The 14,549-nt window shown below is 57.9% G+C and overlaps 1 protein-coding gene across 3 annotated transcripts in view; it reads right to left on the bottom strand.

The window, feature by feature from the left end:
- NR6A1 (nuclear receptor subfamily 6 group A member 1) overlaps positions 1-14,549 on the bottom strand; it is a 91,201-nt gene that overhangs the window by 13,249 nt on the left and 63,403 nt on the right. For 2 of the 3 annotated variants that reach the window (XM_075439572.1, XM_075439574.1), the window contains 4 exons: positions 7,248-7,478; positions 4,008-4,063; positions 1,847-2,004; positions 742-969 (listed from right to left, as the gene is read on the bottom strand). In XM_075439572.1, coding sequence (XP_075295687.1) covers positions 742-969; positions 1,847-2,004; positions 4,008-4,063; positions 7,248-7,478 — 673 coding nt within the window. The remainder of the gene's footprint in view (positions 1-741; positions 970-1,846; positions 2,005-4,007; positions 4,064-7,247; positions 7,479-14,549) is intronic. The other variant, XM_075439573.1, reaches the window with a different exon arrangement.

A 14,549-nucleotide genomic window follows, 5' to 3' on the forward strand; every position in this document is an offset into this window, starting at 1 on the left:
CGGGATCCCCGCCAGCCAGCACCCAGCCTGCCCGCCTGGGAGACCCCTGAACCACGGGGTCACCCACCTGGCCAGCGCCCAGCCGGACCGCCTGGGAGACCCCTGAACCATGGGGTCACCCACCTGGCCAGCGCCCAGCCTGCCCGCCTGGGAGACCCCTGAACCACGGGGTCACCCACCTGGCAGCGCCCAGCCGGACCGCCCTGGGGCTGCCAGGGGAGACCCCTGAACCACGGGGTCACCCACCTGGCCAGCGCCCAGCCTGCCCGCCCAGGCGCTGCCAGGGCAACCCCCCACCCCCGGGGTCACTCCCCAGCCCACCGGCCACGGGGCGGCTCAGCCTCAGAGACTGCCCTGCAGCTCTCACCAATGGACGGACTACCCAGCTTTTTTCCCCCCATGTGTATTTTTGCAGCTACCGTGCTTGTTAACTTTCGCACAGTTGCTGTAGTCTCAGGGCTGAAACCCATCGCACCCGGGTCCCGCGCAGGCTCAGCCTGCCCATGTAGCCAGTAAGCCCACGCGAGGTCCGTGCACGCCAGCCCCAGCCCTGTGCAAGGGCACAGGCCACCCACGGTCCGGTTTGCTGCTAGCACTGCGGCTGCGTCTTCTCCCGGCGACATGCTCCCCACGCCCATCAGCCGTGGACACGCGCACCCAGCCGCCCCTCTCGCCGGAGAACCAGACCCACGCGGCAGCCAGGAACGCGCGGCCCCGGGCAGCCTCTTGCAGCACGCTCACCCGTCCTCGATGAGCATCGGCGTGCCCAGCGGCTCCAGGTCCTCCGCTGACACCAGCTGATTGATCAGACTGTGCGACTGGGGGTCCAGGCTGCGCGGCTGGGGGGGCATCAGAGCCGAGTGAGCAGAGTAGCTAAAAAGGTGCGGGAGGTACTGATAGTGCGTGGACACCGGCGTCCCGATATACTGATCCCTGAGTGCAGCGAACCCATTCAGCTCCACGGACCTACTGGAAAAGGAAAAGCTTTTTAATATACCCCCAAAATTCCACTCGATTCATGAAAACGTTGCAGCCAGCTCCATCCGAAATGCTAATAAAAACAGGGAAAGAAAATAGAATGGAAAACACCTTTCTATTTAAACCCTGCACTGGAAATAACGGAGTGTGCGGACCAGATGCGTTGCCTCACGTCGAGCCGGGCTCAGCACTGGTTCCACTCAGCGGAGATCTGGGAACTGCTGCTGAGCAGCCACTCGGAGAGCAAGACAGAAACCCAACCGAACACGGCACCTCCACGCCCGCTTCCTTAAAGGGCCAGAATTTAGGATTGTAAATTAAGCATTTACACAGGCAGCGAGCACAAATTTCTCCTGGCTTAAGATGCAACTGAAAGCAGACGGACTGCAAGTCCGAGACTGTGGCCGTGTTTACAACCACAGGCTGCATCGGGAGGCTCGCACCCGCAGCAACTGCCACCAGCAGAACACCGCCCATCAGTGACCTAAATGGAGGCACTGATTTTCAAAATCTGAGCACAGTGCAGAGAAAGAGCTTATGTAAAATGAGCAGTGAAAGGTAATCAAGTTCCCATGATCTGCAGAACAAAACAACAACACAAGTTAAGAGATACATTTTAAATATAATTTTAACTCGACATTGCCTTCTTTTTCATTTGCTCACGAGCATTTCACCTCCCAGTTCAACTCTTTTCAATCCAGTGGCTGTCTTTCTTAAAACACAGTTAGAGACGTAAGGACCTGCAGTATGCTCAGTTTACACCACGAGGCACTCACGATGTATTTTTCCTACATCGACCCAAAGCAGCACTCGGGGAAAGGCAGTCAGGATGACTGTAAGAGGAAATTCTTCCAGGGGTCATTCCCACCTTGAAGACGGAGTAGAAACGGGTGAAGGCTGGTTGCTCTCAGAAACTCCATTTCCAGGGGAACTATGGTCACTGTCTCCGTTGTTGCTCCATGACATGTTCGCCTCTCCCTCAAATTCTTGCCCAGACATAATCCTCTCAATCTCTTCCTCTGATATCTGTCAAATACAGGACCATTATGGTTACTTCAGCTGAGATCAGAGACAAGGCAGAGCCTCCGTATGTGAACACCCTGACTGCACAGCCACATCCAACAGAGCTGGAACCACCCTGCACCAGGAGCAACGCTGTGCCACCCCCGCAGGCATCACACCTTTCCTTCGTATCGAACAACGTGCATGAAAAAAATCTATTTACAGCTGATCGCGGTGACCTCCAGTGCCTGCAGCACCGTTCACGTGACGGTAACACCGTAGACAGGAACGGACACAGGGAAAGATGATGTCAGGTACACAGAGCAAAGAGCCGTAAATCAGCCACGGTCACACCACGAAAAACCCGGGAGTAATTGAGGCCAGGTCATCGGGAACATCACTCAGTACTCGGCAGAGGTAAAGGCAAACGGAAGGTGGGGTAAGCTCCAGTTTGATAAAGCAATTGAGAGAGGCAAGGTGACACTTATAAAATTAATCAGGAAAATGTTTACAGAGAATCATTGTTCACTGTTTTTTCCAGATAAGAACCAGGTGGCACCTGAAGAAGTAATCGAGCATCTATATACTTACAGCAAATATTAGAGAGTAATATATACGAAGCTAAAATGGACTAAAAGAAAAAAAATGGAGTTCACTGAGGCATAAAGTTTCAAGAAACAGCTAGGTATGCTCCTGGAGAAACGTTGCATCAGTAGTGGGGAAAATGCAACATGAAACCTTGTGAGCTTTTTCTTTTTTTAATTCTGTGCATATCCCTTAGCGAGGCTGACACAAAAGAGGGAAAGACCTTGAGTTAACACGCGGTAAGGAAAGTGCAGTGAACTCCGAACATCATTTTCAAGAGCCAAACATTGCTTAGACAATTTATTCCAGTCTTGCAAAACTGTCAGAACAGCTCAGGAAGCTCACCCAGGCACAGCACCCGCAGAGCGCGGCAGCGAAACAGCCTCACCCGGGGAGCGGAGCTGGTGGCAGCGCCTGTGCTCCAGCACCGACCCATCACCCCGGCCTCACGCGGCACGGCCCGCTCCGGCTGGCCGAGGCTGCTGGGTTCCCCCAGCTGCGTGGCTCAGAGAGGCAGTAAAAACTGCTACCCGGCCAGAAATTAAATGTTTGCTCTGCTTGACAGAGCCACAGAGGCTTCGAGAACCAGTAACCAACGCTGTTGCAAGCCTGATGTTTGCAAACAGCAGAAAATGTTCTATCATTACCAAGAGACTTTTTTAATTATTCGAGCTAGGCTTTCTCTGATGCTGCCCACAGCCACGGCCACACTGCCGAACTCTTGCCTCTTTTCTCGGCTCGCTGCAGAAGACCTTACTGAGCGAGCAGGGCACCTGGCTGCTCGGCTTCTCACGGTTTGGTTTTGGACTGGGGCGAGTAGTCTCCTCACAGGCACAGAGAGTCACAGAAAATGCTTTCAGTGTTATTTCTGTTTTATTAAAATAAATAGTAAACTTTTAAAAGACCGCTTTTCTAGATGCGAGCTGGAAATGGCCATCATTTCTCACGCGTGCAGTGCAAGCTGTTGTGCTGAATTACCTCGCGCTTTACAAGACATCTCCAGACAAGCTGCGCCATCAATCAGCGAGACATTTACTGGGTGCCCCGCTCGCAGCAGCTGAAGGAATTGCAGCAGGCAGCCGGCGAGATTTACGGGAGCTGCGGAGGGACGGGCGTCCTTGTGCAGCTCGCAAAGGACAGAGCACTGCCGTGGGCCGTGGACTCACAGGCACCCCAGCACCGCGCCGTGTCCCCCCCGGGCACGAGCAAGCACCAAGCTTCATTCACAAACCCACTGTTCCTGCCAGGGGTCTCTAACGCTTGTGGGGAGTCCAAGCCCTGCTGCGCCAGCAGAAGGCTGAGGAAGGCTCGGTCAGACGAAGCCCGGCCCCATCCCACGCCGAGCCGCTGTCACCTCCAAGCCCCCCACCCGCGAGGCGTGTGCCAAGGCTGAGGGGGCAAAAGGCGAAGGGAACCGTGGGGACACAGCCGGACATGCTCACCTGGACAGGTCCGATGCTTTTGTTTCTGCCTCCCGGCATGCCATCCTCTCTGATTGCTGAAAGAAAACAACCAAACCTCGGTGAGGAACGCTACTGTTCGGTATTCCAGAAATACATAGGAAGGTTTTTGCTATTTTGAAAAAAAACTTTATGCCTTAGAAGACTGATTTTGCTCACCAAAGCAATTTACACAGAAACCCCCAGTGCTTTCCAGGGCACTGGCGAGCTCGAGCAGCGCAGCCCGTGATCCTCACCCCGAAGGGCACACGCACGCTGACAGGGCTACAAGCATTCGGTGGAGAGTTCGGCATTTCCTCACGTGATCCCCGAGTGACAGGTAATGAAGGAATAGCAATCCTTTATGACAATTAACTTCAGGATAACTTGAGCAATGGCACATGGAAAGCAACCTGCTTCACCTCTGGAAATAACCCAACGAATGCCCACGTCTGCTAGAAAACGGAACGCAAACGCTGGCGTTTCTAACGGCGCTGCCCGCAGCCCCGTGACCCACCGCCGGCCAGACCCCACCTGGAGAGACCCCAACCGGTGCTGCCGACAGCACAGAGCTCCCGGCCGGCACCGGCACCCCCCAGCACCGCCGTCACCTCGGTCAGAGGGCCACATCTCCCACCGCTGCCACGGACGACAGAGGGGAGAGGTTCTACCCAGCTGGCTGCATGCAAAGCCATCGCCTGAAATTCGAGTTACTGGACTGAGCGATGCAGTTTCATCTCGGAGGGGCAGCCTGCTTTCTAGTGCAGCACCTGCATTTTTAAGGCTCTTTGAAGAATTTCCAGGGAGTTTCAGTGAAGTTCAATTACAAAGACTATCCTGGAGCTGCTTTCCTACCTTCCCCTTCCCTTTGCTTTCCTCTCTACGGGCAGGGCGGCTCTGTGGAAGCTGACAGCATTCGAGGACCAGCCCTCTCCTCGTGCACCTCCTCTCCCGGGCCAGGTCCCCCTGTTTATCAGGTCCCAATATCTTTCCCACTGCGACCTGCCCAGACTTGGCAGGAGGCTCTCCCCAGCTGCACGGTGACCTTGCTGCTGCCGGCCGGCCTCACCCTGCTCGGCACCCGGGGCTGCCGGAGGCCCTCCCAAAACAGCAAATGGCACCAAATTTAAGGAAAAATTTCTGTAGCAGAAAAGCCACACCACTGCTTGATTTGAGATCACCCCCACCCGCCTCGGGGCTGCACTTGCTGTGCAGGGCGCAGCTGAGGCACCGGGCGCAGGGCAGAGCTCCGCGCGCCCCGCACTTGGGCCTCTGCGGCGTCTCCCCGAGTTGCGGCCGCCCAGCCACGCGACGCAAATCACCAGGCAGCAGTGTCCCGGCGATTCCAGCTCCGCCAGCGGCAGCACAGCGATCCCTGCGGCACCGCACGACAACACGGTACGAGATCAGCAACACAGCTTTACTCCTGCAGACGCAAACTCTGTCACCTCCACAGAACAGCAAGTATTTCCATTTAAACTGCCAGACAGCGTTCATTTCAGCACACTGGAGAAGCCACAAACACAGGACGTAAACCAATTACGGTTATCTTTTACGTCACACGAATCTTTTAAGCTATAGCAAGACAACAAGCTCATTTTAACAGACAAAGCTGTTTATTTTCTGTGAAAGCTGTTTCAAAAAAACACTGGTTTCTCATTAAAAAAATGCGGCTGGCGTAAAACCAAGCCGCCATGGTTAGCTCTCTGTTACTCCCTTTAGTTTTGTTTAACGTAGTGGAACTACGTAAACAGCTTCTCAATTTGGGGGGAATCTCTCTAGTTTTCCAAACTGTTTTATTGCTAACCGTGATTCAGAAAGCCCCTCAGCTAATGCCATTAAGAGCCACGGACATAAACTGTCTCGGTCTTTTGAATTCAAAGTGTAATCGCAGCAGACTTTAGCTTACATCTCCCTTCTCCACACCCACATGGCCTTGCAGAACGCCTTCGAGACGCTGCCTCCCGGAGCTCGCGGTTCTTCCTCGCCACGGAGCCAACGCTGGCCGTCACCAGGCCGGTCTCGGCTCGCCGCTGCCCGCTGCCCGGCCCAGAAACCGGGCTGCCCTCCCTCCCTCCCTGCCCGCCCGGCACTGGGGTGACAGCCGCCTCGCGCTCCGGCCGAGATGGCCGGCCCCACCGCGGGCAACAAGGGCGCGAAGCCCTGCGCTCCGACCCCGCGCCCGGCAGCACCCGCCATCCTGCCGCGCTGAGGAGCGGGCAGCTCAGCTCGTGGGTCCCTGCGGCAGATGTGGGCATTCGTTATTCTCTTCAAGACTGGTGATATTTTTCATGAACTGGAGGTCAAATGAACCCCACTCCCCTTGGAACCCGTCCCTGCGCCGCAGCAGCTCGCGGCCGGTGGGAAGCTCGATGCCCTGCGGGCTGCCCTGCCAGACCCCACGACACCAGCGCCCCACGGCAGGGCTTCCCGGACACAGACCCGCGCTGACCACCGCTCCCGCTGCTCCCACCACTCCCAGCCCGCCCGGGAGGGGCTCGGCCACGCTCGGCTCGGGCACCGGCGACGACGGCCACGCTCTGCTGCCCGGCTCGGCCTTCGTGGAGCAGCACTCGGCCGCGGCCCGGAGCCGCCCAGCTCCCGAGGGGCGTTTCGGGGTCTCGCCACCCAGCCCGGCGCCAAGCGCCACAACGTCCCGCCGGTGCCGGTGCCCCGGGCAAGGCCCCGCAGCCCCGGGCGCCTCCGAGCGCCCGCAGCCGCCGAGGCCTTCCCCGCCACGCGGGCAGCGGCCGGCAGGTGGCGCTGCGCCCCCGCCGCTGAGCGCCCGCGCTGCCGGCACCGGCGGGGCCACGGGTTCGAGGCCGGCCGGGACCGAGAGCAGCGGCCGCAGCCCCCCTGGCCCCTTCCTCCCCCGGCCCCTTTTTGCCATGTTAGTATGTTGAAGCACAGAAATCGCGACCACTTCACCCAGGGTAAATGCAAGGAGAGATCCGTCAGGAAGAGCAAACTGTCACCTCCCCTGAAAACAGGGAGCCCAGCGACCAGTTCTCTAAGTACACATATGTGCTTTCAATTCAGACAGATTTTTCCTCCAACACAGTAACAAAGCAGTTCACGAAGAATTTTTTATCTACGCGTAACTTCCCAAAGTTTCACTTTTTCTTGTCAGGAATTTGAGAAGCACAACTGCAACACAAAATGGCAGCTGAGGAAGGGCAGCGTGCCTTGCTAACACTGGCCCCAGTCTGTGCCCCCACCCCTCAAAAGCCCACTTTTCCTTACCTTTTCGGTTCATCCCCATCTGGAGGCATTTGAGCAGCCGGCAGTACTGGCACCGGTTGCGCTGCTTGCGTGACATGACGCAGTTCTTGTCTCGGCTGCATCGGTAAACGCGCTTGTTGCAGATGCTCCTCTTGAAGAACCCCTTGCAGCCCTCGCAGGAGATGATGCCATAGTGCAGCCCCGTCGCCCTGTCCCCGCAGATCAGGCAGGTTCGCTGATCCACCCGCTCATCTGCAGGAGAAGAGGGCAAAGGCTTTGTGGTCAGCCAAACGGCTTCACCCAGCGAGCCGAAACTCCCCCGAGGGGACTGGGAAAGTATCGGCACCCGTGGCCCGGCCTGCCCGGACAGACGCCCTCAAAGCAGAGCGCGGCACAGGCACTCGCCCAGAGACACCGGTCCCGGCAGCCCGGCCGGAGGCTCCTCACCGCCTCCACCCGGTCACAGAATAGTAGGGGTTGGAAGGGACCTCTGTGGGTCATCTAGTCCAACCCCCGGTTAGCACAGCGAGGTGTGCGGGGCGTCTGCCTCCAGCTCTGGAGCTTCACGGGCCCGCCACAAATCCAGTTTCACCACCGCCAGTAAAGTCTTTTCAGCCAACATACTCACAGGACATCAAGTCCTGAAATTCCCAACAGCGGCAAGAAGAATGAAGAAAATAAAACACCAGTTTGCTTAAAAACCAGCCCCTCAGAAACGCCCTTAGCCACGCAGCTTATCAGGAACGGAAGCAGTCTGGGAAACGGAGCGGCGTTCAGACCCCGAGGAGCGGGCGCTGCAGCCGTGACCGCTCACGTCGCTGCCGCGCCTGCCCTGCCACGGACCCGGGTCTGCTCCCTCGGCGCAGCAGCCCAGACCCGGGGCCACACCAGTGCCCAGCAGCTGCCCTGGCACTACCTTACCTATTCCCTTAACGAAGAACAGAGACGAGAGGAAAGAAATGGATGATGCTTCCCCATCAGGATGCTGCGCTGCCCCAGAAGTTTGTTCCCAATACAGAGCTTTCTCTCCGAGCGTCGCTCTCGGTGCCCAGCGGTGCCAGCACCCGCTGCAGGCACACAGCAGGAAAATCCCTGAATTCTGTAAGGTCAGGATCGACGAGGCGGCAGCCGGCTGTCGGGCTCGTGTGGATCCATCGCACGGCGCTGGGCAGCAGCGGCACACGCTGCGAGGGGAGGCTCCATCCTTCACCTCCCCAGCGCCGGGACAGGACCCTCGGAGCGGGGCCGAAGGCGCAGCTCTCCCCGGCAGCCTCCGTCGAACTTCGTGCTGCTGTTAGCAGAGGGGAGCAATAACCTTGAGGGGGAGAGGGTCTGCCGTGCCCCACCTCGGCTGCACCGACCAGCGTGTGCAAACACGGGAATCATGCCAGGCGGACACCGAAGGCGAAATACTGTCCCATGCTGGGTATTCCAGGGGCAGGCAGAGGGGCCCTCTCCCACCCCGCTCGCTCCCGCGGCTCCAGCAGCGCCGAAAAAGCACGAGTCAGCACCCAGAACCCCAGCGAACATGACCACAGAAACCACGGTACGGTTAACTCACAACGACCCAACTTTGCTGTTCCTTTTCCAGATCTTTGGCAGGCCTTCAGGTGGCAAAAAAAGGTAAACTCCCAGCCACAGGAGCTGTCACACCGAGTTCTGCATCTGAGGTGTCCAGCACTGCCTCCGAGACAGAGCAGGGACGATGCACAGCCCCGCGAGGACCTGCGAGCAGGAGGGACCTCCGCAGACGCGGATGTGAAGCGGAACGGAAACCGTAAAGGGCGGCTGAAGGGACGCAGGCAGCGAACCCAGACGGATCCTCGGCACCTCGCATCGGAGCAGGGAGGCCCAAACCTTGCTTCACATCAGAAGTCGGCTGCACTTCAAATAATGCCAGCAAGTTGCACCAGAAGCTTTTCCTGCAGCAGATGTTTAGCCCAGCCACGCAGCTTAACCCCTGGCACGCCAGGCCAGGCTGCCTTCCCGGCCCGGAGGTTTAACCCCTTCATATCCCAACGGCTGCAAACCGAGCTGCGCTTCCAGGACGGGCGCTACTCAAGGGCGTTCAGGGGGGACACACAAACCTGCAGCACGCTTCATGGGGGTGCTTACCCAAATGCCAAACCATCACCACCCGGGTGACGAGGCCAGCTGGGCCGAGCGAGGCAGAGGCACCGAGGAACAGCAAGCGCATCGCTTTGGTTTGGTTCATCGGGGCTCGGAGCCGCGCTTCTGCCTTTCACTCAGCCATGCAATTCCCAGGGATGCTGGTTAAACCAGATCATCTCCAGTATTTCTTGGCTTGAATGCACGACCGCGCGTTCTCCACCCACAGCGAAAGCAGGGCCCAGGACGTGACAACCATTCTCTGCAGCTCCCTGGGGACGGATGCCGCCCGTGGCTCTCCACGTGAGCCTTGGGTAGGCAGAGTTTAACTGCAGCGTCTCCGTCCCTTCCCTCTGGAGTTTGTGTGATACGAGTATTTAATCACATTTAGTCACAGGCAAGCTGCTCAGCAGGCACAAGAGGTGCATGCGCTTTCCAGGACTTGCCTTGCGGGTGCGGCTGTGCTGTGTAGAACTTACCCCTCTGTGGCCAACTGTCCAAAACAGAGGAGAAACTCCTCTGCTGCAGGAGCTCACACGACAGCTACAATCAAAGTAATGGGGAAGCCAGGAGCAGGCGGCGCTGCTCGGGGAGACACCACAAAGCACCAAGGCTGTCCCTTGGGAAGGGGACGGTGGGACAGCCCAGACCACGCAGCGTTTTGGACCTTGCCGGCAGAGCCAGGGAGGAGAGCAGCCAGAGCCACTTTTCTTCTCCTCCGAGATGGCCACAGGCTGCAGAGCAAAGGCTCTCAAAGGCCTGTGTTCCTTTAGGGACGTCCAGGTGACCGGCACAGCAGAGGGACCCACCTGGCACCCTCACACCGCAGCGGGGACAAAGGCTCCTCCAGACAGCACCCGAGCGAACACAACGGTGACCTGTCCAGCTGACGAGGGCACGGCAGCGACGTCCCGGTGTGGGCGGCGGAAGGCCGCACCGTGTCGGAGATGATGGGTCTGGACGGGCCATGGAGAAGGTGAAGAACAGGAGGTGGGGAGAGGGCAGTGGGAGAAGGGAGACAGACAGACCAGGTCAGAAAAACAAGGGGACACTCTAAGGGACAGAAAGAACAAAGAAAACAAGAAGTCTTGAAGAGCAACAAGAAGGAAAAGCAGAGCACAAATCCAAACCAGAGAAACCATCTGACACGACTGCCCTAGCATGAGCGCGCCGGCAGAGGACAGGGACGGAGCTGGGCACGGCAGCTGCCTGCGTCCACCGCCCGGCACAGCGCGGCGAGGACAGAGCCCAGGCCGGGCAGGACACAAACCCACACCGTGCCTCGTGCCACCCGCACCCCGCTGCTCCCGCCCTGCCCCGCTCGGCGGAAGGACACAGACCTGGGGAGAGCCCAACCCCTGACAGCACCAGCTGGTGACCACGAGCTGCTGCACACCCACTGCAGCCCGGTTCTCCTCACGCAGACCTGAGGTGGGAGCTTTCCAAGACACATGTGGATTTATCCACAGGATTTCTGGAGCCGCAGGAGTCACAGCGAAGGCCTCTCCAACCTTGATAAAGCCTGAGCAACCTGACAAACCAGTGTGTAGCCGGAGAACACACGAACACAACAGGAATAAACAAATATACCAGGATCAGAAACGAAACTAGTCTTCAGTTACACAACCCAAGTAAAAACCTACACCAGCTGCTCCGGTTCATGAGCAGCGTTCTCCACAGTTTAAACCCAGCAGAAACCATAACCAATCTGTACTAATCTTTAAAAGGTTTGCTAATGCACAGCAGGCAAATTATCACCTTCCTGCAAATGTCACTGCAATTGTTATAAAACATTAAAATACAGGGATGAACGAAGGAAGCGCAAGCTTTAACCGCAGAAGCGTTCACGGTGTCATCATCAAAGCAAAACACTGCCGGTTCTGCAGGACAGACGGCCTCAGGTATGCGCTGCCCGCAGCCCGGAGGAATGCCGGCACAGAGCAGGAGCGGGCTATCCGAGCATCTCGCCGAAGGGAGGCAGCTAAACATGACTTTGTAGGCCCCAGTTGCATAATCTCCACCTTCAGCTATCTGATCAGCGCGGGAGGGGGCCGGGGATTAGCTGGGGACAGAAGGGTCCTCTGTCCGCAGGGCTTAGCCCAGCCCCAGCTTAACTCCCAGCCCTCCCCCTGCTCCCACCAGCAGTGCCATAAATCCCGGGGACCCCGGGGCCGGCAGCGATGGCCAGCGGCTGGGCACGCCGTCGCACGGCCGGGCAGGCCGCGGCGGAATCAGGGAGCCACGAAACCACGGCTCACACGCGTGGCGAGCGGTGGCTGCGGCAGCACCAGGGCACGGTGCCCCAGCCCGCGGCGTCCGGCGGCAGATCCCGGGCTCGCTCCCCACCGACCAAGGGTGTAAACGAGGGCTCATTTCCAGGCGCAGCCTTTTAGTTGTGGGAAGGCTGCGGCCGTCGCCTGGCGCACGTGGGAAGCCCGGGCGATTGCGGCGAGGAGGAATCGGAATCCTTCCCTCGCCAGCCCCACCTCCGCGCGAGCAGGGCGACGGCGGGGTGGTGTGGAGGGCCCCACCGCCCCAGTAACTGCATGTGCCTCCCCCCAGAAACTGTTAACCGGGTGCGTTCCCGGATCAGAATTCACCGCAGAACAGCAGCACCACGAACAAAGAGCGAGAGCTGCAGGCGCTGGAGAGGTGCCCGTACGCCCCGGGAACTGCCGCCCAGACGAAACCGGGAGATCAGAAATAATTACCGACAGAAAGCCGCAGCGGTTTAAAAACACGCTGTAGGGACCGCGAGCAGGCCCAAGGCGCTCCCCCCGCAGCCCCCGGGTCTGCTGGCTCCTGACCTTTGCTGTTTCTCACCCTGCTTAATGCAGGCGCCTTGCGCGGGCGAGCGCTGGGACAGCCGGGGCAGAACCGCAGCAAACTTCACCGAAACAGTAAAGGACGGGCAAATTTAAAGCGGCCTTGCACTGGGGGTGCTGTGAACCCCCTTACCCTTGAAATTTCACTAGAATATCCAGACACTTCGTAAGTATAATAATTTTAAAGCGAACAGGCCCTCCCTCCCTCCTCCCTAGCTCTGCTACTGCTCATCTCACTGATGCCTCTGGTTTTAAAAGCCATAGAAGACGACGTAGCTTAAGAAACAAAGCAACTGATAGTCACTTGTTTCAAATACCTCGCACATGTTTTATTTCAGAGAGCAAGGGCTGAGGAAGCTTTTCCTCCTCCCCCCCACCCCAATTTTCCTGATGAGCCTTACATTTAACGAACTCATACGTGGGATATTCCGGCTTTGTTCTCACAACCCATTGTAGCAGGGGCCACTAAATCAAACAGTTGCTGCTACGACAAAAGCACTCACAAAAATCTCAACCTCATCTTGAACCCTGAAGATTTTTATGGCTACTCCCTCGCTAACCCCTCCCCAAAGCCACATTAAAGGACGTATTGTTTTCAAAGGTCATGGTAGGTTTCATACCACATTTTAATACAATGTGGATTCTCCAAGAATATCGTGATGTTACGTACGAGTCACAGAAGATGGTGTGAGAAAGAGAAGAAATCTCTGCTTGTCTGTTTTGTAAGGCAAATGGTAGAAGTGACACACTTATTTTTTAAATACTTGCTTTTCCCCTCAGCGAAATGCATTGTCTTGATAATTTTGAACAGAAAATCCCTAGGAATTTCCAAAAGGAAATACCTTCGAATCCTGCTGAAGCACGTGGCAAAGACACGGACAGAAAACACTGAAGCGCGTGACTGAGCGTGTAAAATGCACAGCAGATAAATTCTGGGGCCACGCGCCCAGGCCTCCGTCCCCGCTCCCACCTGCGCCGCTCCCGGGGCCGAACGCCGGCGCGGGCTGAGGGAAGGGCCCGCGGTGCTCGGGAGCGGGCGTTCGGACGCCGGCTCCATCTCGGCGAGGAGGACGGCAGCCACCCCGCAGACGCAGCGCCCGCCGCTCCCTGCCGGAGGCCACCTCGGAAACGCGACCGCGCGTCGCTGCGGCCAGCTTGCGCGCCTCGTAACGTCGGTGCTTTGTAACGGAGCAGAAACAAAGACTTTATTTCCCAGTCGGAGGCGAAAAGCGAAGGCACAGCCCTCACGCAGCGCCCCGGAGCAGCCCGCGCCGGGATCTGGTCCTGCTGAACAGCGAGAGCGAGGACGCAGACAGCTGCGTCCCATTGATACAGCACAGCGCGACTCACAGCGAAGGAAACCTTTCACAGCTGAAAAAAGGTTAGGGAGGACGCTCAGCACCGCAATGCATTCGCGCATTGACCGTCTTCCCAGCGGCGCACGGTTTCTGTGCTCCAGGCCCCGGCGCGCAGCCCGCAGGAGCCTGCGGCTGGGTCTGGCCCTCGCGCTGCTGCCCACCGGCTGCGTGGGCAGGGGGAGGTTGCACGCTGCCTTACTCGGGTCCTAACAACACCGCTGATGATGGCCTCCAACGCAAACAAACGTCACCCGGGTTTATTTTCCCCCTTATCTTTCGTTAGAATTTTTTTCAGAGTCAATTTTTAGCTTCAAGAAAGCCACCTTGTTAACCCCAGTGCGGAGAACTGGGGCGATTCCCCCCGTGCTGCGGGGTGCTGCGTTGTCCAAACCAGCCAAACCCCGGCATGCTCGGGTAAGGGGCTTTTCCTTAACTTCTAATCATTGAACACAGGGATTAAATTTTCTGTCCGAGGATTAAATTTCCTGTTCGTCAGCTGCTCCGCAGGACAGCAGCGAGGCCGGCGGCAGAGCCCACCGCCAGGCGCACCATGGGCTGGGGCGTCCCGCTCCCCCACAGACCCCGCAGACGGGGGTCCCGGCCCCACGCCGGCCGCGGGCGAAGGCACCGGCGTCCTGCCTGGCCAGGCCCGGCTCAAAGAGCAGATTGTGCTGCCCGGATCAGGCCGGCCGCAGCGAGAGCCTGAATAGAATTAACCCTCTGTGAACTAAAACAAAAACATTTGTGTGCCCAGCTGGGAGAAAGGTTAATTTAAACGGACAAGCCTCCTCAAGTCCTTTAAGAAAAAAAAAAAAGAAGGAAAGAAAGAGGCTGCCTGCAACCTTATTCTCCGTCCTGTAAGAAGATGTTCCACTTACGGAGACACAGAGAGCGCGGCTGCGTTTTGAAAAGCACCAAGCGAGTGCTGGAAAGCAAAGAGGAGCAATGCTGCGACAGGGAACGGCCAGCGCATCTCCGCTTTGCTCTCCCTCTCCCGTGACTAAACCCCAAACTCGCGGCCTCGTCCCACA

The sequence above is a fragment of the Opisthocomus hoazin genome, chromosome 19 (assembly GCF_030867145.1).
Source record: "Opisthocomus hoazin isolate bOpiHoa1 chromosome 19, bOpiHoa1.hap1, whole genome shotgun sequence".
NCBI classification, from domain to species: Eukaryota; Metazoa; Chordata; class Aves; order Opisthocomiformes; family Opisthocomidae; genus Opisthocomus; species Opisthocomus hoazin.